Raw genomic sequence first — 25,628 nt, 5'->3', positions numbered from 1 at the left:
CCCTGTTCCTCCTTTCCTCCAGGGTGTACATGTTCAGGTCAGCAAGCCTTTCTTTATACGTCTTGGAACGTAAATCCCATACCATCCTCGTAGCTTTTCTTTGCACCGCTTCCATTTTTTTAACATCCTTCGCAGATACGGCCTCCAAAACTGAACACATACTCCAGGTGGGGCCTCACCAACGTCTTATACAGGGGCATTAAAACCTCCTTTCTTCTGCTGGTCACTCCTCTCTCTATACAGCCTAGCAATCTTCTAGCTACTGCCACCGCCTTGTCACACTGTTTCATCGCCTTCAGGTCCTCAGATACTATCACCCCAGATCCCTCTCCCCGTCCGTGCCTATCAGACTCTCCCCGCCTAACACATACGTCTCCCTTGGATTTCTACTCCCCAAGTGCATCACTTTGCATTTCTTCGCATTGAATTTTAATTGCCAACGTTAGACCATTCTTCTAGCTTCTTCAGATCTTTTTTCATGTTTTCCACACCCTCCGGGGTGTCCACTCTGTTGGAAATCTTGGTGTCATCCGCAAAAAGGCAAACCTTACCTTGTAACCCCTCGGCAATGTCACTCACAAATATATTGAACAGAATCGGCCCCAGCACCGATCCCTGAGGCACTCCACTACTCACCTTTCCCTCCTCCGAGCGAACTCCATTCACCACCACCCTCTGGCGTCTGTCCGTCAACCAGTTCCTAATCCAGTTCACCACTTCGGGTCCTATCTTCAGGCGTCTAGTTTATTTAAGAGCCTCCTGTGGGGAACCGTGTCAAAAGCCTTGCTGAAATCTAAGTAGATGACGTCCATAGCACGTCCTTGATTTAATTCTCCGTCACCAGTCAAAGAATTCAATGAGATTCGTTTTGCACGATTTCCCTTTGGTGAAACCATGTTGTCTCGGATCTTGCAACTTATTGGCTTCCAGGAAATTCACTATCCTCTCCTTCCGCATGGCTTCCATTACTTTTCCAATAACCGAAGTGAGGCTTACCCGGCCTGTAGTTTCCAGCTTCTTCCCTATCCCACTTTTGTGAAGAGGGACCACCTCCGCCGTTCTCCAATCCCTCGGAACCTCTCCCGTCTCCAAGGATTTATTAAACAAGTCTTTAAGAGGACCCGCCAGAACCTCTCTGAGCTCCCTCAGTATTCTGGGGTGGATCCCGTCCCGGCCCCATGGCTTTGTCCACCTTCAGCTTTCCAAGTTGTTGATACACACTCTCTTCTGTGAACGGCGCTCTATCCACCTCATTTTCAGGTGTACTTTTGCCAGTCCCTCTCGGTCCTTCCCCAGGGTTTTCTTCAGTGAAAACAGAACAAAAGTATCTATTTAGCAAATTGGCTTTTTCTTCATCATTTTCTACATAGTGTTTCGTTGTATCTTTTAGTCTCACAATTCCCTTTATAGTCTTTCTCCTTTCACTAATATACCTGAAGAAGTTTTTGTCTCCCCTCCTTACATTTCTAGCCATTTGTTCTTCCGCTTGCGCCTTCGCCAGACGTACCTCTCTCTTGGCTTCTTTCAGTTTCATCCGGTATTCCTCCCTGTGTTTCTCCTCTTGAGATTTTCTGTATTTCTGGAACGCTAACTCTTTAATCTTTATTTTCTCAGCCACTTGCTTTGAGAACCATATCGGTTTCCTTTTTCTCTTGCTTTTATTTACTCTCCTTACATAAAGGTCTGTGGCCCTGTTTATTACTTCTTTTAGCCTGGACCACTGTCCTTCCACTTCTCGTCTGTCCTCCCAGCCCATCAGCTCCTTCCTCAGGTATTCTCCCATTTTGTTAAAGTCAGCTCACTTGAAATCGAGGACTTTGAGTTTAGAGTGGCTGCCGTCCACATGAGTCGTTACATCAAAACAAACCGTTTGATGGTCACTGTTTCCCAGGTGCGCAGCCACTCGGACATTTGACACACTATCCCCATTCGTGAGCACCAGATCCAACGTGGCTCCCTCCCTCGTGGGTTCGTTCACCATTTGTCTGAGCAGAGCACTTTGGAAAGCATCCACAATCTCTCTACTTCTTTCCGATTTTGCAGACGGAACCTTCCAATCTACATCCGGCAGATTAAAATCTCCCAACAACAGCACCTCTCTTTTCTTCCCCAACTTTTGAATATCAGCGATCAGATCTTTATCTAGTTCTTCCAATTGTGTCGGGGGTCTATAGACAACACCCACGTGGACCAATGTTCTATCCTCTCTTTTTAAGGTGATCCATATCGCTTCTTCCTTTCCCCAGTTCCCTGTCATTTCAGTCGCTGGGATATCATTTCTGACATACAGAGCTACTCCTCCACCTATACGTCCCTCTCTATCCTTCCTAAAAAGATTATAGCCTGGTATGTTTACATCCCATTCATGAGAACCATTGAGCCATGTCTCTGTGACTGCAACTATGTCTATATATACTATAGATATAAAAACTGAAATCCAAAAGATCAGAATGCACATTTCCAAAAGCTATAACAAAACAGCAAGGATGACCTAGAAAGAATCAGAGTAGTCCAAGGATGAGTGCAAAAAACCTGTAATGGACATTAATAAGTATATTTTTCAACTAGAAGTACATTTCAAAATGCAAATATCCAGTGATTGTAAAACAGTGGTTTTAATAAGAGAACAAAGACTCAACACGGTGGAGGCAGGGCCCAGAATCGTCATTACCCACACATTGTGTGTGTTCCCTGGCACAGGGACAGGCGCCAAACAGCGCAGTTACCTTCATTTACTCTATTGAAGCTCAAGAACTTGTGACATCAAGATTATATGAATCCTGATGATGACATTTTTGCTGAAATACAGCCATATTGAGTCTTTGATCTCCAACTGAGACCCTGTTCTGCAATCACTGGATATTTGCACTTTATGACCACATGATTGTGGCTTTATGGAACTGTTGTATGGATTAATAAAGCACATCTTTTCAACTAGAAATTTTTGGCACTCATCCTTGGATTATCCTGACTCTAAGTTATCCTCCCTGGTTTTTTTTTTATATTGACTACTTTGTGACGACTTTGATTTCCTTCTTTTGTCTACATCTCCGAAAGCTACATATTCCAAATAATAAATTCTAAATAAAATATTTTTTCTACCTTTTGTGTCTGAGCATTTCAGTTTTCTATTCACTTAGTTGCAGGGTCTCTATCCTGCTTTTCTCTGTTTTTTCCTGTCTTTGCAGGGTCTTCTGTCCATTTGACATTTCCTCTCTCTCTATGTCAACCTTCATCTTCCCTCTGCGCTAGTGCTGTCCAATTCAGTCAAAACTTTTTGATTCGGTACGATTCGATTCTTTCAAAAAATTTTTTTTTTTCGATTCAATTTGATTCGATTTAACTTGATTGAAACAGTGAGGCCCACATGCTAATATTATAACACATAGGATTAAAAAAACCAAACAAACCAGGCAGCAGCAGCAGCAATTGAACAAAGACAAACTTTAGTGTGTGAACTTTAATGTGTGTGAGCACGCCATGCAATGCTACATCATGTGAAAAGTGAAGTTTGCTCAAGTCCTACATCTTCCAGTTTTTATTAAGAAAAACCAGTTTGCCCACTTTGGCTGGCTTCAGACAACTGTGTCTTGCAGCTATAATTTGTCCAGCAGCAGAAAAAAATTCTTTCTGAGAGCACAGAGCTGGCTGGAGAACACAGAAACATACTGTTCTCCAGATGCAATTGTTGTGGCTACCTCAAAAGCTTGCAAAACATCAACGAGGTTTTGGGCAAGATCATAGTCATGTTCGGCAGGTGCACCTTTCTTTGTGATTTTATTGCTGCTGCTCAAAACTAAACCAATGGGTTGCTTGCCCCTGAAACATGTTCAAAACAGAATAATCCATTTGTGTATCCAAAAGGTAAACTTCTACAAAACAGATTATGTGACTTCATGTGCCCTAATGAAAGAGTTTAATTCTGTTTCCATTTAATGTCAATATATTCTACCATCTTTATAACACCAGGCTTCCCAAGGCAGATTACAATAACAGTTAAGATGAACCGATCACTGAAATCTGGCCACCTGTATTGTATAGAAGAACAGTGCAGAAAATTGGGCACAAACTACAGAGTTTATAATTGCTGTTTCTACCACCTATTCAATTGTTATTTATTTTCTCCTCCACCTTTTAAGGCACTGCCTACCCAACTGAAACAGCTTTAGACTTGTTACAGATGGACCAACAATAAAGAACAACAATGTGGAAGCAGCAGCTCATAGGTTTGCTTGCTTTGTTTTGAGTGTATGGCAATGACATCTGCATGGGGGAGTGGAAACAGCGATTAACTAAATTGGCTTCCTTGCTTACAGTGGACTAGATAGGCTCACTTCCACTCCTGTCTATTAAACCTCCTTGCTTGGCTGCTGGTCCCACCCCCTGATGTCAGTTCCGGTTGCGCGCCAATACAGAGATTTCCTTGCCTGCGCCAACAATAGAGACCTTGGGCCCCCTGCTATGGTTAATTTATCTTCTTGTCTCTGCTGCTGCTTCCTTCAGCAGCTGCAGTGGCTTGGGTGACAGCATAAGGGAAAAAGGGAGGGAAGCAGCAACAGCGGCTTAGGTGACAGCAGGAGGGAGGGAAGCAGCGGCTTGGGAGACAAAGGGTGGGAGGTGGGGAAATCCCAAACTGGGACTCCGATTTTTTTCCAAAACGAACTGATGAATCGATTCAAATCGTGAATTGAACAGAACTAGTCTGCGTTCCTATCTGTCTTGTCCAGTATCTTCCCCTCTGTGTCCATCCTTATCCCTTCCATGTTCAGAACCTGTCCTCTTACTGTCCTTATCCTCTCCTTTGTTCAACATTTCTCCTCTGTGTCCCTCCCCTCTTCCTGTGATCAGTATTAGTCCCTGTGTCCCTATCCCCCCATGTCCAGCACTGCCCCGTGTGTGTCCCTATCCCCTCTCTGACCAGCAGTGCCCTTCTCAGAACCTGTCCCTATGCTCCCTCCATGTCCAGCATCTCTTCTCTTATTCTGTGACTCTACTCTTGCTCCTGCATCCCCTACTCTGGGGCCAGTATCTCTCACTCTCAATTCCCACCACCCCTTCACAGTCCAGTACTTTTCCCACCTTTTGTCCAGTCTCTCTCCCTTCTTTTCCATCCAGCATCTTTTCCCTTCTGTTCCCCTCCCCCAGTCCAGTTGTCTCTATCTCTCTCCCTCTCCCCCGCTGGTCCACCTGACTCCACACTCCCTCCTAAGTTGAACACTTCTTCCCATCTGTCCCTCTCCCCTACTCTGGGGCCAGTGTCTGTCCCACTCTCTTCCATTCCATCCAGCTAAATGACAAGTGGAGAAGCAAATGAGAGGCTCTTGGATTTGGTACTTAAACAACTGGTTATAGCGTAATAGAATGGCCAATTAAAACACATAGGGCCTGAACAAATACGTTAGTGCTTCCCAAATTTTTATCCAATATGATCCTATTTGAACACTTAAAAATTCACGGGACTCCCAGATGATTATGAAAACAAAATAGCTAACCTGTTTCTTCTTGATATGCACACTATTTTGGATGACCTTTATTTTGTCTTAATAGAATAGCAAATTTTAGTCTTAATAAATCTGGGGTAAGCAAAGCTAGATGTATTCAGGAGTAACCCATTTAGAAACTTAAGCATGTTACAGTGTTGGAGGTAACAATAAATTACTTTGGTACAGACATAACATATCTAACAGACCACAATAGGTGTTTTTCATTTTCCAATCCCATATTACATTTTGTACATACCACTGTTCTTTTCCATTCCACATTGACTCTAAGGAATTTATTATACATCAGCACTCACCAATATTTCTGCGGCCATGACTGCAATTTGTGTGGCCACAGAAAGCACATGACCCCAGGCAGCCCAGGACATGATGCTCACTGTAGTGCCTGTCCAGGCTGTGACCCAAAAACAGGTTTCACGTTTGGGAAGCTGCTATACATAGTATCAAGTATTTCCTCTACCTTTCACCACATATATAAATCACATAATATAGCAATCTCCAATGGCTAAGAGTAAGATGCAATATTTTTAAAAAGTATTGCCAGTTAAACTCTTCAGTGGGACACTAAGGGGAGTAGTTATCAACATGGGCTACTGTTAAGACATATTCTTTTACCATTAACTCATGCTATTTTACAACAGATCCCATTTTATGCAATGAGAACTAGATACTAATAACTGAGGTTAACAGTAAAATAACACATCTTAACGGTTGCCCATGTTGATAACTATGCCCCTGTGTCAGAGGTGAAAAACATTGTATGCTCAAAACCGTGCTGGCTCACTGACTGCAGTGGCTGATGCCACTAGACCACAAAGGGGAAAGGATGCTAAGGAAGATGCTGGAGGGAAGGATAAAGGTGAGAGGAGAAGACTAGAAGGGGAAATTGGAGGGAGAAGAAAAAGGGAAGGAGAAAGAAGAAAAAAGGTTAGAGGAGGAACAGAAAGGGATAAGGAAAATGTAAAAAAAAAAAAAAGCAAAAAATGGCAAACCCTACCAAAGAAAAAGCAAAATTCAAATCTTAAGAATGAATGATCTTGGCTTTTATATTTTCTTTTTAGCTGTGTTCATGCGTTCTGAGTATTTTTCACTACTAGTTAGAAGTCAATATTCATACTTCAGAAACAGTGCAATAACCAAGAATTAAGAATCTGAGAGTATCTTAATTCAGGTCTTCTGCTCTGTAGTGCCAGGTTCTAAAAATCTTGAACCTCACTCACCTTTTCAATCATAGACCTTGTTTTTTCTGTCCCCACAGGGACCTCATGGACATGATACTGATAGCAAAGATAACTCATCACAGGCAGCGGGGCATCAAATAATTCTCTTAAGTATGAGAAAAAGCCATATTGCCTATGGATGGGTACAAAAAAATATTGCTTAAGTATACTGCAAAAATATAAAATCTAATACAAGCAAAAGTCTATATAGCTAGACCTCTCACACACAAAGGGTCAGATTCTATATAAGGCGCCAAACATTTCCGCCTAAACGTATTCTATAAGTGGCACCTAGATTTAGGCGCAGTATATAGAATACATTTAGTTGATATCCCAGCGCCTAAAAATACGCACCTCCATTTACACCAACGAAAACATGGCATAAATCCCTGTACCTAGATTTACACGCACTGTGCCATATTCTTTAACTATGAATGTACATTTTGGAAAACCCACAAAACGCCCATTTCCTTACCTATAACCACATCTCTTTTGAACTACATGCATTAGAATTTAGGCGCTGTTCATTACAGAATATGCTTAGCAAGTTGTGCGTGTAAATTTTAATTATTGTCAAATAGTGCTCATTATTGCTTGTTAAGTGCTGTTACCAATGCTGATTAGCTTGTTAAGCCAATTAAGTTACATGGGTTGTTATGGAATACGCTTAGATTTGAGCGCAGAACGCTAGATGCACTAAACAGAATCCAGCAGAAAGGGGGTAATTCTATAAACATTTTTCAGTTTTACACATAGAAAATGTCTTTCATAAAATACTGTTGGTTTAAATTAGTCATTTTTTGTGTGTTACTGCAATTTAATATATGTTTTACTACAAACTGCTTAGTGTTAAGTGGACTATAAATTTAAAAAAAATATGTATATACATATATGCACAAATGAGTATATGTGACGACAACATGGAGCCACTTACATGTGTTCACAGAAGTTGTAATTTAGGAGAAGCAGGGCAGTGTAGAAATGTAGGTGCTTATTTAAAAAAAAAATAACAAAGGAGGTGCACAAATGTACACCTGCTTCAGAACATGAATAAATGTGCATGTCAGCATTTGTTTGCTAATAGGAATGGATCTGGAAGCTTATTATAAAGATATAGGCATCTATATTACTTTACATAATCCCACTCCATAAGCTCTCCCACAAAAATAAATTGGATCACCGGAATGTAAGAATCAAAAGAGCGATTCCATTTTCAAAAATATTGTCACCATAATCATCACTGGTCCATTTCAAATATTATGCCTGCTTGTTCTCAGAGTATATTCTTTTTTAGAAACTTTTGGATGAATTTTTTTTTATAATCTTCAATATCAGCTCAACAGATCCCCATTCATATCTTTAAATTTTAAAGAATCAATCCTTCTTATAAATTCCAATCACTTACCTGTAAAAACCCTTTAGATGGCCATCTCAAGTTAACATAGAGGAAGATACACAGTCTGACATGACATGTTTCAATCTTCTGCTTCAGGGACCATGATCTCCTGGAAAACCAGAGCATAATTTTAGCTATTCCATTCTTCTTTCAGCATATCAATTGCTAAATTATGCTTTAGCTTTGTAGAATACCACAATCCTTGAATCACAAGATTGAAATATGATGTACTATGTGTTAACCAGAGATGACCATCTAAAGGAATTTTACAGATAAATATTTGGAGGTTATGAGCCCTTACTGCTAAGTAAATAGGTGGCGGTAAGGGCTCAGGCAGTAATGGCCATACACTAATTGTGAAATTAGCGTATGGCCATTAAGGACACCAATTGAAAAAAAGTCTTTTTTGGCCATGGTAAAAAGTGGCTTCGGTGCACAGCAATCCCACGAACCAACACTACCACAGGCCACTTTTTACCTTGGCTCTGTAAAAGGACTCCTAGGAGCGGCAAGTAAAGGTCTGGCCATCTTACTGGGCAGACTGGATGGACCAAATAGGGGTCTATCTGCAATTATTTACTATTGAAATCTATTACACCACAAAGTACTATATCCTTTACGTAACAGGTGTTTTTTGGACCAGTCACATAGACAATGCTATAAAATCAGGCACAAATTATACACATAAAAATAAGGTTAATATAAAATCTTTAATAACTCATTATGGGGGTCTTTTACAAAGCAGCAAAGTCCAACGAACGCTTACCATTTGCTAATTCAGAACTACCGCTGGGTTACCGGCAGTAGTTCCCACCCCCAGCGCATGCCACTTACCGCCAGGTTAGCGTGGAAGCCCTTACCACCACATCAATGGGTGGCGTTAAGTGCTCACCCTCCCCCCCCACCCCCCGAAATGGACATGCAACAATTAAAATTCAATGCGAAGAACAGCAAAGTGATGCATTTAGGGAGTAGAAACCCACGAGAGACTTATGTGTTAGGCGGGGAGAGTCTGATAGGTACTGAGGGGGAGAGGGATCTTGGGGTGATAGTATCCGAGGATCTGAAGGCGACGAAACAGTGTGACAAGGCGGTGGCCGTAGCAAGAAGGTTGCTAGGCTGTATAGAGAGAGGTGTGATCAGCAGAAGAAAGGAAGTGTTAATGCCCCTGTACAAGTCGTTGGTGAGGCCCCACCTGGAGTATCGTGTTCAGTTTTGGAGGCCGTACCTTGCGAAGGATGTTAAAAAAATGGAAGCGGTGCAAAGAAAAGCTACGAGAATGGTATGGGATTTGCGTTCCAAGACGTATGAGCAGAGACTTGCTGACCTGAACATGTATACCCTGGAGGAAAGGAGGAACAGGGGTGATATGATACAGACGTTCAAATACTTGAAAGGTATTAATCCGCAAAAAAATCTTTTCCGGAGATGGGAAGACGGTAGAACGAGAGGACATGAAATGAGATTGAAGGGGGGCAGACTCAAAAAAGATGTCAGGAAGTATTTTTTCACGGAGAGGGTGGTGGATGCTTGGAATGCCCTCCCGCGGGAGGTGGTGGAGATGAAAACGGTAACGGAATTCAAACATGCGTGGGATGTGCATAAAGGAATCCTGTGCAGTAGGAATGGATCCTCAGAAGCTTAGCCAAAATTGGGTGGCGGAAGAGAGGTTGGTAGTTGGGAGGCGAGGATAGTGGAGGGCAGACTTATACGGTCTGTGCCAGAGCCGGAGATGGGAGGCGGGACTGGTGGTTGGGAGGCGGGAAATACTGCTGGGCAGACTTGTACGGTCTGTGCCCTGAAAAAGGCAGGTACAAATCAAGGTAAGGTATACACATATGAGTTTATCTTGTTGGGCAGACTGGATGGACCATGCAGGTCTTTTTCTGCCGTCATCTACTATGTTAACAAGCATTTCACTTGCCACAAGGCCATTACTATTAAAAAAAAAGACAGCCTTTTACCCACTGCAGTAAAAGGGGGCCTCAGCGCGCATCAAAAACAAACGCTGACGCCAGAGCAGGCCCCCTTTTACTACAGCTTAGTAAAAGGACCCCTATATATAAAGGCAGAAGATCATGTTTAACATTCAAAAAAAAGCTGTTTTTGACAGCGGATCCAGTAATCACTTATCAAACCTATTGCCTGAACTTTGTTATAAGAAGGTAAAATTATGTATAATCATACCTGATAATTTTCTTTCCATTAATCATAGCTGATCAATCCATAGACTGGTGGGTTGTGTCCATCTACCAGCAGGTGGAGATAGAGAGCAAACTTTTGCCTCCCTATATGTGGTCATGTGCTGGCGGAAACTCCTCAGTATGTCAATATCAAAGCTCCATCCGCAGGACTCAGCACTTAGAGAATTACACCCACGAAGGGACACTCTGCCCAGCTCACCACCGCCGAAACGGGGGAGGGGAATTAACCCAGCTCATCCCCACACAAGTGGGGGAGGGGAATCCGTCCAGCTCATCCCCGCGGAGCGGGGGAGGGACACCACACCCGCCGATGCGGGGGGATCTGGCTTATCCTGCAACCGCAACCGCGGGAGGAGCTGACTGACCCTAACACCGCCGAAGCGGGAGGGGTACAAAGCTGCCCTACAGCCGCACGAAGCGGGAGGGAGTGCCGGCAGAATTTATGTCTCAATCCAGCCCCGTAAAACGGGGGGGAGAGGAATGCAGCAGCTCACTGTAACACAAACTCGTCTCAACTCTTGAAGAATCCAAGTGAAAAAACTTGAACACGAAGTCTTTCTGAAGTAACTGAAGACTAAACTTGGACCTGAAATGCAACCAGAATAAAAACAGTACAGATATCTGGGAGGGGCTATGGATTGATCAGCTATGATTAATGGAAAGAAAATTATCAGGTATGATTATACATAATTTTACCTTCCATATCATCAAGCTGATCAATCCATAGACTGGTGGGATGTACCGAAGCAGTACTCACCCAGGGCGGGACATTGAAATCCCTGACCGCAACACTGAAGCTCCAAACCGGGCCTCCGCCCGTGCAGCCACAGTCAAACGGTAATGCTTGGAGAATGTATGAGCCGAAGCCCAAGTTGCCGCCTTGCATATCTCTTCCAAGGAGACGGATCCGGCCTCTGCCATCGAGGCCGCCTGAGCTCTCGTGGAGTGAGCCTTCAGCTGGATAGGCGGCACCTTCCTTGCGGCCACATAAGCCGCTGCAATGGCTTCCTTGACCCATCTTGCCACTGTAGGCTTAGCAGCCTGCAGACCCTTACGAGGACCTGCAAACAGGACAAACAGATGATCCGATTTCCGGAAATCATTGGTCACCTCCAAGTATCTGATGATGCCTCGTCTCACATCCAGATATTTAAGAGCAGAGTACTCCTCTGGGTAGACCTCCCTACGGAAGGAAGGGAAACAGAGCTGCTGATTCACATGGAAGCGAGAAACAATCTTGGGCAGGAAGGAAGGCACTGTGCGAATAGTCACTCCTGCCTCAGTGAACTGCAGAAAAGGCTCTCGCCATGAGAGCGCCTGGAGCTCGGAAACTCTTCTGGCTGAAGTGATAGCCACCAAAAAGACTGCTTTCAACGTCAGGTCTTTCAGAGATGCCCTTGACAAGGGTTCAAAAGGCGGCTTCTGCAATGCTCTTAGCACCAGGTTGAGATTCCACGCAGGCACCACTGAGTGCAGAGGAGGGCGCAGGTGATTAACTCCCTTGAGAAAGCGCACCACATCTGGCTGCGAAGCCAGGGAAGCACCCTTCAGGCGGCCCCTGAAGCAAGCCAGAGCCGCTACCTGGATTTGAAGGGAACTGAGCGACAGGCCTTTCTCCAGACCTTCTTGCAGGAACGCCAACACTGAAGAAATTGGAGCAGTGAAGGGAGAAAGTGAGCCTGCTTCACACCACGCTGCAAAGATACGCCAAACCCTGGCGTAAGCAGTAGAAGTAGAGCGCTTCCTCGCTCTTAGCATAGTGGCGATGACCTTGTCTGAGAAGCCCTTCTTCCTCAGACGCTGCCGCTCAATAGCCAGGCCGTAAGACCAAAGGGGGAGGGATCCTCCATCACCACGGGACCCTGATGTAACAGGCCCTGCTCCACTGGCAGCCGCAGAGGATCGTCGACTGAGAGCCTGATCAAGTCCGCATACCAGGGACGTCTGGGCCAATCCGGACCCACCAGGATTACCCTGCCGGGATGCTTTGCCACCCGGTCTAGCACCCTGCCCAACATGGGCCAGGGCGGGAACACATAGAGGAGCTCTTGTGTCGGCCACTGTTGGAGAAGAGCATCTACTCCCAGGGATCGAGGGGTCCCGTCCTCTGCTGAAAAAGCGCGGCACTTGGTAATTGGCCGATGAAGCCATCAGAACTAGGCTCGGCTGGCCCCCAGCGCTTCGTGATGTCCAAGAACGCCTGAGCAGATAGTTGCCAGTCTCCGGGCTCCAAGGTATGGCGACTGAGAAAGACCGCCTTGACATTCATGACTCCGGCAAGCTCCAGGTTCGCTTCCGCCCACTGGCAAAGATTCATAGCCTCCTTGGCTAGAGGGGCGCTCTTGGTACCTCCCTGGCGGTTGACATAGACCACAGCCGTGGCATTGTCTGACAGGACCCGTACAGGCTTCAACACCAGTACCGGGATAAACTCCAAAAGCGCCAACCGAATGGCTCTGAGTTCCAGGAGGTTGATAGACCACTTTGCCTCTGCAGGAGACCAGAGCCCCTGCGCTGTCCTTCCCAAGTAGTGGGCTCCCCAGCCCGATAAAGAGGCGTCCGTCGTGACGACAATCCACTCTGGGGTCACCAGAGGCATTCCCGCAGACAACTTGTCTGTCTGCATCCACCAGCTCAGCGCCTTGCGCACTGCTGGGTCCAAGGGAAGGCGCACAGCATAATCCTCCGACATCGGAGTCCAGCGCCACAGCAAAGATTGTTGAAGTGGTCTCATATGAGCCCTGGCCCAGGGCACTACTTCCATCATGGCCGTCATAGAGCCCAACAGCTGCACATAGTCCCAATCCCGAGGAGGAGAGGCTACTAGGAACTGGTCCACTTGAGCCTGAAGTTTGACAATTCGATTGTCTGGCAGGAACACTCTGCCCACTTGGGTGTCGAATCGAACTCCCAGGTACTCCAGGGACTGAGTCGGGCGCAGCTGGCTCTTCTCCCAGTTGATGATCCATCCCAGGGAGCTCAAAAGAGCAACTACCCGGTTCACAGCTTGCCGCACTCTGCATAAGAGGGGGCTCGGATCAACCAGTCGTCCAGATAAGGATGGACTTGTACCCCTTCCTTTCGTAGGAAGGCCGCGATGACCACCATTACTTTGGAAAAGGTCCGCGGAGCAGTAGCCAACCCGAATGGGAGGGCTCTGAACTGGAAGTGTCGTCCCAGGACTGCAAAACGCAGAAAGCGTTGAAGATGAGGCCAGATGGGAATATGCAGGTACGCTTCCTTGATGCCCAAGGATGCCAGGAACTCTCCTGCCTTCACTGCCGCTATAACAGAGCGGAGAGTCTCCATGCGAAAGTGCCGCACTTTCAAGGCCCGATTGACCCCTTGAGGTCGAGGATAGGCCGGACAGAACCTCCTTTCTTTGGTACCACAAAGGAAATGGAGTAACGTCCCTTGCCAAGCTGACTTTCTGGCACCGGAACGACCGCGCCCAGGCAGATCAGATTGTCCAAGGTCTGCTGCACTGCCACAGCTTTGACCGGAGACTTGCAGGGAGAGAGTACGAACCCGCTTTTAAGGGTCGGCAGAACTCTAGCTTGTAGCCGTCTCTGATGACTTCCAGCACCCACGCGTCTGAAGTTATTGTGGTCCACTCGCCCAGAAACGAGGACAGCCGTCCTCCAATCTGCACTGGGGCGTGGACCAAGGCCCCGTCATCGGGTACGAGACCCTGGGGGAGGACCGGAGGGAGCACCTCCGGGACGGCGGTCTCTGCGAAAAGAATGCTGCTTGGGGGAGAAATTCCTCTTGAAGGAAGAAGGGGCAGAGGAGCCCGCTTGCCCGGGCGGTACCGACGGGCTTCCTGCAACCGTCCTCTGGAGGTACCGGGACGAGTACTAGCTCGAGCCCTGACCTCTGGTAATTTCTTGCCCTTAGACGTGCCGAGAACGGTCACGATTTTGTCCAGCTCGACCCCAAAGAGCAGCTTGCCTTTAAAAGGCAATCTAGCCAGGCGGGATTTAGAGGCGTGGTCAGCAGACCAATGTTTCAGCCAAAGCCACCGCCGCGCAGAGACTGTCTGAGCCATGCCTTTAGCTGAGGCTCTCAAGACATCATACAGCAAGTCTGCCAAATAGGCTAAGCCCGATTCCAGGGCCGGCCAATCAGCCCTCAAGGAAAGATCCGAGGGGGAAGCCCGCTGCACCATAGTCAGGCACGCCCTGGCCACATAGGAGCCGCAAACTGAGGCCTGCAAACTTAAAGCAGCTGTCTCAAAGGACGACCTTAAGGCCGCCTCCAATCTTCTGTCTTGGGCGTCCTTTAGGGCCGTGCCACCTTCCACCGGCAACGCCGTTTTCTTAGTCACCGCAGTGATTAAAGAATCCACGGTAGGCCACAGATAGGCCTCACGTTCACTCACAGCCAAAGGATAGAGGCGGGACATAGCCCTAGCCACTTTAAGGCTCGTTTCCGGGACATCCCATTGAGCCGAAATTAAGGTGTGCATGGCATCATGCACGTGGAAGGTTCTAGGCGGGCGCTTCGTCCCCAGCATAATGGCAGAGCCAACAGGGGCTGAGGGAGAGACGTCCTCCGGAGAGGAAATCTTCAAAGTGTCCATGGCCTGTAACAACAGGTTGGGCAAATCCTCTGGGCTAAAAAGCCGCGCTGCAGAGGTCATCCGCTCCATCCGAGCGAGGATCCGTCTCCTCCAAGGAATCCACAAAGGACCGTTGGGAGACCTCAGACACGCTGCCCTCATCTACATCGGGGGAGACAAGTCCTCCAAGGCCTGGAAATCAACCCGAGGGCGTTTACCTCTGGGAACCTCAACCTCTTTACCAGAAGAGGGAGCAGGGGCAGCGTTTTGCCTGAGGAAAGCCTGATGCAGCAGCAAAACAAACTCGGGGGAGAAACCCCCCAGACTGTGCACTTCCACAGCCTGGGCAACAGCCCTAGACGCACTCTCAACCGGCGCTCGCAAGAGCGGGGGAGAGACATGCTGCGCATCTAAAATGGCGTCCGGCGCGACACTCCACGAAGGAGCCGCGCGGGAAGAACGGCGCTTAACTTTAGCCGCTTTTGTGCCGTCGCCCAAATTAAGGGCGTTCATGGCATTAATGTCTCCAACCTCAAGGGCGGCCCACGAAGAAGCCGTCCGAGCCGCGTGGCCGGCCAAGATGGCGGAGGCGAGGAGCGGGGGATGGGCGTTTATGGCGGGAAAAACCGCCACGCCGGAGGAAGGACCGGGACATTCATCGGTCACGAAACTGTCACCCAACAAGGGCGAATCAGGCTTTAATACCCCCGCATCCCCTCTAGAAGCGCTCCAGCGATCCGGGGAGCGACCCTTTGCGCCCTCGCCCTCCGACGCCATATGCCACGAGGAGAAGAATCGGGGAACCCCCTGCCCGCTATAAAAAGGTAAAATTACCTGCTTGCCGCTCCGAGCTGTAACGAACTGGTGTCCCAGTGAGTAGCTGCAATGAACGTTTAAATAAACGTCGAAATAAACGCCTTTAAAGACGTTTAAAATTTTTTTTTTTTTTTTAACGGAGCCAGCGGGAGGGGGGAGAAAAGGAGGGACCTGGCACCACCAGGTTTGCACTTGCTCAAAAGAGCCCTCAACCCCAGGCCTCAACAAAACCTAAGGATTAGGCTTGGAGGCCTAGCCAGAGCTGCTGCTGTGTGTGACCACCACCTGCTGAGATAGAGAACATACAGAGGAGTTTCCGGCAGCACATGACCACATATAGGGAGGCAAAAGTTTGCTCTCTATCTCCACCTGCTGGTAGATGGACACAACCCACCAGTCTATGGATTGATCAGCTTGATGATATGGAAGTGCTTCATTCTGGAACTACAACTTAAGAATCTTTAAAGAGGCATAACAAATACTAATAAAACAAGCACTACACTGATTAAACTGAAAAGATTCACAAGATAAAGTAATTTCAAAGCTTACTGTAGCTCTTCAATAGGTCTTGCAGGCTGTCGTTCTGCAAATGACTCACTTGGAGCACACACAGCATTCACCCTTAACTTTTGATTATCACGTACCTAAATATATAAACAGTAAACTATACCATTAATTTAATGAACACAGTGGGGAAAAAAAGCAAGCAACTCAATACTACAACAAACAATTTACTCCTAATATATATACAATATGCATGAAACTTGTGTCTTCTTCCAGCAACTAATTTTATCAGATAATATGATACTGCAAAATCACTTGCTGAACTTATTCTTTGTCCCAAGGGGGTAACTTTCCATAAGAGCGCATGTGTAAAACATAAAAACATACTTTTTGTTGTACAGGCTTTTCTAACATTTCAAAACAAAATACACTTATATGTCTGTTTTGAAAATTGTCCCAGTGAAATTATACATTTACACTTGCTCTAATAGAGAGAAACTTTCTAGGATATTTTACACAGCCATGAGCCCAATAGGGCCAGAGAAAGTACCTACATATAATACATGTAAATTGTTTTTGTTGTACCACAGAAATATATAACCTTTTATCAAATCAAATCCATGATTCTTTATCTTTCACTGAAAACCTCTACTCAGTCTGGTTAAACTTATACAGGATGTGTGAATGAAAGTTTACCTCGGTATTTCCTATTTTCACAGATTAAACACATTTTATTCATAGAAAAGCTTTTAAAATTACTTTCCCATCTTGTAATGCTGATTTCTACTTATTTATTTTTATTATTAAACTGAGCAGACATTCTTACTTATCAGCAAGAGAATCTGGGCCCTAAATTTCTCCTCTAAAAACTGCAGCTTCTGGGCTGGAAAACTAAAATGATTAATTTTAAACCTCATGGTTTTCTACCTATTACCTGAGGCAGGTTTTCTCTGGTTTTAACACATCATTTCTTACTACTTGGCAAGGTGTCCCTTACTACCAATCCCACTTTTCTGTTTTTCTTATATATATTCTTTTTCATGAAGGAGACAAGATTTTTCTCTAGACAGTCCATAACTCTCAAATCTTTCACATTAATTTTGTATGCAAGTCCATCAAGTATAGACAGCATGAAGGAAGCCTAAGGTTTTATTGTAAACTGCACAGCCTCTGTTGTGATATGACAGATATCAAAGAAAAGTGAAATGAATACCAATTTCTGGTGACAGAATAGAAACTAGGAAAAAGGTCTTCAAAGTCAATCTGCAAAGAAATAAACTCAGACCGTGTCAAGTGCATGCCCTTGCTTCTACAGCATAACATTCTACTTCATGGTAATCTGCTAAATTTGGGTACAGTTGGTAGGTGTCAGCAGACTCTGGAGAAAAACAATCCTGGAAGAACTGGTTAAATCAATCTAACAAGGAGGCTGCACATGCCAAAAAGGATTGTTTTTCTAAAGAAAGTCTCCTGGCTAGCAATTGCTATGGAGAGTTTTTTGATATTAGGGATTTTAACCAAGCCACTTATCTCTAACATGGGTCCTACCTAAGGACCACTCTAAGGGCCAAAATGATGTGTCCTAGTAGCTACATTAAAAGTGAGCAGCAGGGACTTCCGGTGATGGAGTGAGAGGAGAGGACGTGCTTTCTTTCTCTCTAAGAACCCTCTCCCAGCAACGCTAAAATAACACCTCAAATACGCGAAACAGCAGCGATTTGTGACTATAGGAAAAGACCTATATGGAACAATACCTAACCCGAATAACAACAGCAATGCCGGGGAAAACAATAAAGAAAGAAACTGAACGACAACGCGGGTCTGGCGAACCTAAAATGGCGGAAAGCCCGGCGCAGATAAACCCGCCGTCGATGTTTACCTCCTCGCAGCTTGCACAATTAACGGAGGCAGTTAAAACAGCTATGGCACCCCAATACACCCAGATCTCCGAACAACTGGCAGCGGTGGAAACGCTGTTAGCAGATACGACCAGGAGAACCGGGGATCTGGAAGGCCGCATAGTAGCAGCGGAAGAAGCAGAACATGCGCTACAGGAACGAGTACAGGAACTAGAAAAATTAACCACAGCTCAGGCCCAACAATTAGACAATCTAGAAAACAGATCGCGGAGGTCAAACTTGAGGATAGTGGGAATTCCTGAGACAGTACCTGATCAACTACTTCAAACACAATTAGAACGCTGGCTAAAAGAGGAATTTGCATTGTCGGACAGCGCGGGACCTCTCTGCCTGGAGCGCGCTCATCGGCTAGGCCGAAGAGGAGCTGGAAGTGGTAGAGCAAGAGTAGTCATTACAAAAGTCCATAACTTTGTACACAAAACTGAAATTTTAAGAGGAGCACGCCAGAAATGGGATACATTGTCATTCGATGGCGCAAAGGTAAAGATTTTCCAGGACTATTCGATAGCGCTGCAGGAACGCCGGCGCGCTTTTGGGCCAATCTGCACGAAGTTAGCAACATCGAATAGAAGATTCATGCTCGTTTACCCGGCACAACTGAAGGTTTTACAGAATGGAAACTGGAAAGTTTTTCAATCCCCACAAGAAGCACGAGATGGACTCCAAGAACAACTGAACTCTGAGGGCACTGATACCTGAATCCAGCTCAAGGCAAATTAGAGGTATAAGTTTGAATACTTTGCCACAGAGAACAAAACTAGAACTTAAAAGACTTTATTGACTGTTATTCAACATAAAATTAGAGGGGGAAGACAACTAGATTTGCATAAGAATGGGAACAAGAAGCTGAATAATATAAAGAGACTGCGGGCTGGGGGAGGGGAACTATCACTATAAGTCTTACGCCTTAAGGTGGATGGGGTGGACCAAGGGGCAAGGGAAGAAGGAATGGGGAGGGCGGAGAATAAAGAAGGAGGGAGGGAAGAGGGAGAACAGGCGGAAGAGGGAGGGACAAGGGAGGTTAAAGAGGGAGGGAGGGCTATCACAGGAACATCTAACAGATTTGAAATCACAACTGCAAGAAGAGATGACAAGTAGAAGTAGGAGAAGGGAGATAATTTTGGGGAGGGAGGGTAGGAGTAATACATTCTCACACTCTTTGAGTAGAACACAAATTAAAGAACCCGCTGATAGGGGTAGTTTAATAGAGAGGAGGGCGAGGCTGGGCGCCCGAATCCCAAATATACAAAAGGAAAATTGGATTTTAATATGGCAAAAATTATACTGGGATGGCTAAGACGATTCGTTTTATATCTTGGAATGTGGGGGGCATAGCAACTCCTGTGAAAAGATCGAAAATATTACAGGCACTGCAGAGACATAGGGCAGATGTGGCCTGCCTCCAGGAAACTAGGCTTTCGGAGGAGGAACATTGTAAACTGAAAAGAGCTTGGGTGGGGGAAGTCTTTTATGCCTCTGCTGAAGGCAGGTCGAGAGGAGTAGCAATTTTAATAAGGAAGGGAATAGCAGCTAAGGCAAAATTACTTCAGACAGACCCTCAAGGAAGATATGTGCTAATACATCTTTGGCTTCAAAATAGAGAGTTCTTGGTTATATCTTTATATGGGCCCAATGATTATTCGCCAGGCTTCTTTCAATCCATAATAAAACAGTGTGCCCCATACACTTCCCTGAAATTGTTGATATGCGGAGACTTTAATTTAGTAGTGGAACCAAAGATGGATACTACCAACCCAAGAGAAGCGCCGCAGGGGGGGGGGGGCAGAAAGCGGGCACTCTCGACGTTTATAAGTGCATTAAACCTGGTAGACACATGGAGGGCATTACACCCAGAGACAAAAGATTATACACATCTATCTAGGGCACATGGTACCAGTTCCAGAATAGACTATATACTTATAGACAGCTCAGCATTCTCCTGGGTACGGGACACTGGAATAGGGCCCACAGAAATATCGGATCACGCAATAGTGTGGATGGAGATAGAGGCATCGAAGCACTATGGGCATAGAGGGGGTTGGAGATATCCGATGTACTTACATGGGGACAAGGAGTTCATACGCTACCTTAACGTCAAGTGGGGGGAATATGAACGGTTTAACAAGCAACATAAGAATAATCCAAACTATATTGGATGGCCTCCAAGGCGGTAGTTCGGGGGGATATCATAGCCTTTGTGCAAGCTCGTAAGAAAAAGCAGGCACGGGCAATTTTGCACCTAGAAGCCCAACTTAAGAAGGCTAAAAAAGCTTACACAAACAATCCGACAGAAGCAAACAAGGAGCAGTATTTAACGGCTCAAATAACCCTCAATACGCTAATTCACAGACAGACTGTAAGATCCCCAACATATTACAAATGTAGACTACAGCGCTTTGGTAACAAAACAGGCACTATGTTAACAAGATTGCTGAAAACAGAGACACCAGGACGGGTGATCACTGCAATACAAGATCATAACGGGGAGACAAAAAATAAAAGCGAAGATATAGGGGAAATATTTTATAATTATTTCAGCTCTTTATATGGAGGTTCGCCGAGAAAGGATATAGGGGAATTGGTAGGATACTTAGATCAAATAGGCTTCCCTAAACTCCAGCCGCAACAGATGGATATGCTAAATAGGCCTATAACAGGGAAGGAAATACAAAATACGATTAAAGCATTAGCCACAAACTCAGCACCTGGACCTGACGGTTTTATGGGAGAATATTATAAGACATTACCGAAGGAAGGTCTGGAAGCCCTTGGGAAATACTTAGAACAGGTAGTTGAGGACAAGGAATTTCCCCCATACGCCAATGATGCATTAATCACTCTGATACCTAAGCCAGGCAGGGAGGGAACACAGCCGATCTCCTTGATAAATTTAGATGTAAAAATCTTAGCCCGTATTCTTGCCACCAGATTGGGACAGCTACTTCCGGATTTAATAGGAGAAGAGCAGGTGGGCTTTGTGAGGAACCGACAAGCAGGGAGTAATGTTAGACGATTGCTCTTGGCAATGGCAAAAAGTCAACAAGACCAGGAACCAGCTTTGATTCTTAGTTTGGATGCTGAAAAGGCATTTGATAAAGTAGACTGGGGTTACTTGTTGGCCTATTAAACTATATGGGAATTCAAGGATGGTATGGCGATGCATTGAGGGCAATGTATAACAAACCCCGGGCAGCAGTGTTAGTAAATGGAATAAAAGGAACATCTTTTGAGATTCGACAGGGAACAAGACAGGGGTGTCCGCTTTCGCCCCTTCTTTTTATCCTTGCAATGGAGCCGTTGCTACACGCTCTTAGGGCGGATGGGGAGGTGAGGGGAGTACCCTTGACGGGAGGCACAGTTAAGGCTCTGGCCTTCGCCGATGATCTACTGGTAATAACCCAACAACCAGAACGGGCAATAACTAGAATATTGAAGGTAGTACAGGAGTTTGGGGCCTTATCAGGGTACATACTGAACATTCAAAAATCTAGAGCCTTGGAAGTGCTACAGGGGGATTCTTTAAGACAGAAGCTGACTTTGCCCATAGAGTGGGAGACAGAGGCAATAAAATATCTGGGTGTACTAATACCTCGAGAACTTTCCCAGCTATATGACCGAAATATGAGAAAGCTGATGAATACCACAAAGTCAAATCTACAAATGTGGCAAGGGTTCCCACTATCGCTTATGGGCAGGATAGCCCTTTACAACATGGTAACAGTACCCAGATGGCTCTATGTATTTCAGACTTTGCCTTTATATTTGACTAAGGCTGATGAAAAACAACTAAATAAGATGTTACAGACCTTTTTGTGGATACAGAAAAAACCAAGAATAGCCCTACCTGTTCTTCACCTATCGAGGGAATTTGGAGGCCTAGGATTATTGAACTTACGGGAGATGACGATTGCAAGTGGCATGAGGCACTTGAATGACTGGCTAAGACAAACACAATATTTTACTCCCTCACACCTTGAGTTGCGAGAAGTGGGCCAGCGACATATTAGCTATTTGCTACACAAAAAGAGCAAAGCAGAAACGAACTTGTTAGTAACAGCGCAAATTTTGCCCGCAGCGCAAGCGGTGTGGCGTTGGCTCTGTAGGCACCATAAATTTCAAGCCAACACGACCCCATACCTTCCAATCTGGGGTAACCCAGAATTTCCACCTGGATTACAACATGCAGCCTTTGTGCGCTGGAAGGACAAAGGCTTGGAATATATGTATCAGGCAATAAACAAGGATGGGAAGATTAAATCATGGGACCAACTTAAAAACCAGTTTACGCTAGACTCATCAGATTGGTTTCACTACTTGCAACTGCAACACTATAGCCGTAGTCTCCCGCAAGAAACAATGACAGAAGACGTACAAGAGGAACTGGGATCGGCCCTTTCATTGGGGGCACAACAAAAAGTCCCATTGAAATTTTTCCACAGACACTTAAAGGAAATGGCACAAGAGCCAGACTTTGTGACACTATCGAAACTGTGGAGTGCGGAGTTGGGAAGGGACATAACTGCATCATTGATCCGGGAACACTTAATTGGATACCGTAAGAATACGGATCAAACAAACTACTGGGAAATGCAGTTTAAATTTACGTTGAGAGCGTATGTCCCTCCCAGACGCGCATTTCACATGGGCATATCGCCGGATGGAGCATGTCCTAAGTGTAAGGCAGAAGGAGCAACACTGGGACACATGTTCTGGAACTGTCCACAGATTGAAGCATACTGGAGGACACTAACACGGCGGGTGGCAGACATGTGGGGAATACAGTGGCAAGTAGAACCACTGTTGTTGTTCGGACACCCAAAATTATCGAGAAATGCCCCAAGGGGATGCCGGGCATTTGTGTTTAAAACAATCATGGTTGCCAAGAAAATAATCTTATTGATGTGGCTGTCTGTGGAGAGTCCTTCGATTTCCCAATGGAGAGGGCAGATGATCAACCTATTACGCACGGAGCGGACAGGCCTAAGAAGTCAGGGACCCCTTCTCGCAAAAAAATTTTGGAACTGCTGGACTTTATTCTGGTTGACCTTGACGCCCCAAGCCAGAGGACAAATAATAAATATGTGAGAACTATGGTGTAATAGGAAATAACTGTGATGTGAATTATAGCTGTGATAGAGGGAGGGCAAGGGCGGGAGGGTGGGGGAAAGGGAGGGAGGGAGGGAGGAAAGGGGGGGGGGGAAATATAAAAGAATTGGAGAACAATAGACCAGTTTGGTGATAAAAGGAACATATTATGATGCTGTTTGTGATGACATGGTTTTGCAATGTCTTTAAATGCATAAGATACTGTTGAGATATATATTGGACAAATGAGTTGTTGATGTTGACTTAAATAAGTTACAGTAGAAGCCAAAATATTGTTGAACAAGTTTATTTTGAAGTTTTTTCCAATAAAAAATTATTGAAATATAAAAAATATAAAAGTGAGCAGCAGAGGCCGCATGAATGTTTGTACTATCCCTGGCAAACCACAACATTACATACTGTCAAAACCAGAAATGCACAGAGCTCCTTAGAACTTCTGTGATAAAACAAGTAAAAATGTAACTAAAAGTGATGGAAACAAACTGTTTGAGTGGATACCTAAAAAACGGTCAAGGCTCTTTTCCCGGGCAGAGAGAGGAACCACAGAAACAGACTGTTGCTCTTCGCGTGGAAGAAAAAGAACTGAGGAGCGCAGCGGTCCAGGGAAAATACTCGGTGCATGTGCGGTTCAGAGCGTGGCGCGCTCAGAAGGCTATAGCAAACATTTTGCTAAATGAAATGTGAGTTCCCGTGCAGATTGCTGACCCAGTTGTGAGTTAATACAGCCTGCTTGTCCTCGGAGAATTCCTTATATTGAAATCTATCGTTCACTTCTTTAATCAGTCCATCATCTAATAATCCACAATTGTTATTAGGCTTCCAAAAGTAAATAGCTGAGAGGTGTCTCCAAATATTTTATTTTTTTTTTGTTACATTTGTACCCCGCGCTTTCCCACTCATGGCAGGCTCAATGCGGCAGGCAATGGAGGGTTAAGTGACTTGCCCAGAGTCACAAGGAGCTGCCTGTGCTGGGTATCGAACTCAGTTCCTCAGTTCCCCAGGAAACAAAGTCCACCACCCTAACCACTAGGCCACTCCTCCACATAAATAATATAAATAATAAACCAAATACAAAGTCCAATAACAATCTGTTTATTCCATTTGTCCTATTATACATTATAGTTTAAAGCCTTTCTTCTTGCCCTTTTTAACATTATTGAAAATATTTACCCTATGCAGTACAAACTGTATACCTTTACTATGGTCTCTTTTTCCTTGATCTCTGACTTCCTAAGATTAGGAAGACACTCGAACCAAGGACACTAGGGACAGGAGGTTGTCTGCCCTCGCCTCAGGAAGATAAGCACACGCTGTTTTTGTGTTCAACAGTGCTCCAATGAATTCCAATTTTTGAACTGGGGTGAGATGAGACTTGGAATAATTGATCACGAACCCCAGTAGTTCTAGCACCTGAACAGTCATTCACAGGGACTGTAGAGATCCCGCCTCCGAGATGCTCTTCACCAGCCAATCATCGACATAAGGGAACACATGCACTCCCAGTCTGCGTAGCGACGCTGCAACTACAGCCAGGCACTTTGTGAACACCCTGGGCGCAGACGCCAGACCAAAGGGCAGTACACAGTACTGAAAGTGCTGTGTTCCCAGCTGAAATCAAAGATACTTCCTGTGAGCTGGGAGTATCGAGATGTGGGTGTAAGCATCCTTTAAGTCCAGAGAGCATAGCCAATCATTTTTCTGAATCATGGGAAGAAGGGTGCCCAGGGAAACCATACTGAACTTTTCTTGGACTAGAAATTTGTTCAGGGCCCTTAGGTCTAGGGTGGGACGCATCCCCCCCCCCCCCCCCCCACCCGGGTTTTCTTTTGCACAAGAAAGTACCTGGAATAGAATCCCAGCCTTTCTTCCCCTGGTGGAATGGGTTTGACTGCACTGGCCTTTAGAAGGGCAGAGAGTTTCTCTGCAAGTACCTGCCTCTGCTGGGAGCTATAAGAATCAGCTCCTGGTGGGCAATTTGGAGGTTTGGATTCCAGATTGAGAGTGTATCCTAACAGAACTATTTGAAGAACCCACCGGTCGGAGGTTATGAGAGGCCACCTTTGGTGAAAAAACATCAACCTCCCCCCCTACTGGAAAGTCGTCCGGTATGGACACTTTTACAGAGGCTATGCTGAACTGGAGCCAGTCAAAAGCCCGTCCCTTCCTTTTGCTGGGGAGCAGAATGGGCCTTAGACGCACGCTGTTGACAAGAATGAACGCGCTGAGGTTGAGCCTGGGCAGACTGCCGAGAAGCAGAAGTGTACCTACACCTAGAGTAGAAATAGGGAGCACTTCTCTTCCCTCCAAAAAACCTCCTAGATGAGGAGGCTGTAGCAGAAGGCGCCCAGTGGGAGAGAGAATCCATAGCATCATTATGCTTCTTAATCTGATTAACAAGATC

General features: G+C 45.5%; 1 protein-coding gene across 1 annotated transcript in view; it reads right to left on the bottom strand.

Moving 5' to 3' along the window:
• The window catches only part of SMC5 (structural maintenance of chromosomes 5), a 201,628-nt gene that overhangs the window by 78,985 nt on the left and 97,015 nt on the right, over window positions 1-25,628 (bottom strand). The window contains 2 exon segments of the mRNA XM_030193855.1: window positions 6,722-6,854; window positions 16,248-16,342. Of these exon segments, the coding sequence (XP_030049715.1) occupies window positions 6,722-6,854; window positions 16,248-16,342 (228 nt within the window).

Source organism: Microcaecilia unicolor, chromosome 2 (assembly GCF_901765095.1).
Source record: "Microcaecilia unicolor chromosome 2, aMicUni1.1, whole genome shotgun sequence".
NCBI classification, from domain to species: domain Eukaryota; kingdom Metazoa; phylum Chordata; class Amphibia; order Gymnophiona; family Siphonopidae; genus Microcaecilia; species Microcaecilia unicolor.
The sequence above is the reverse complement of the archived record's forward strand: the minus strand, read 5'-3'. Positions and strand labels throughout refer to the sequence as shown.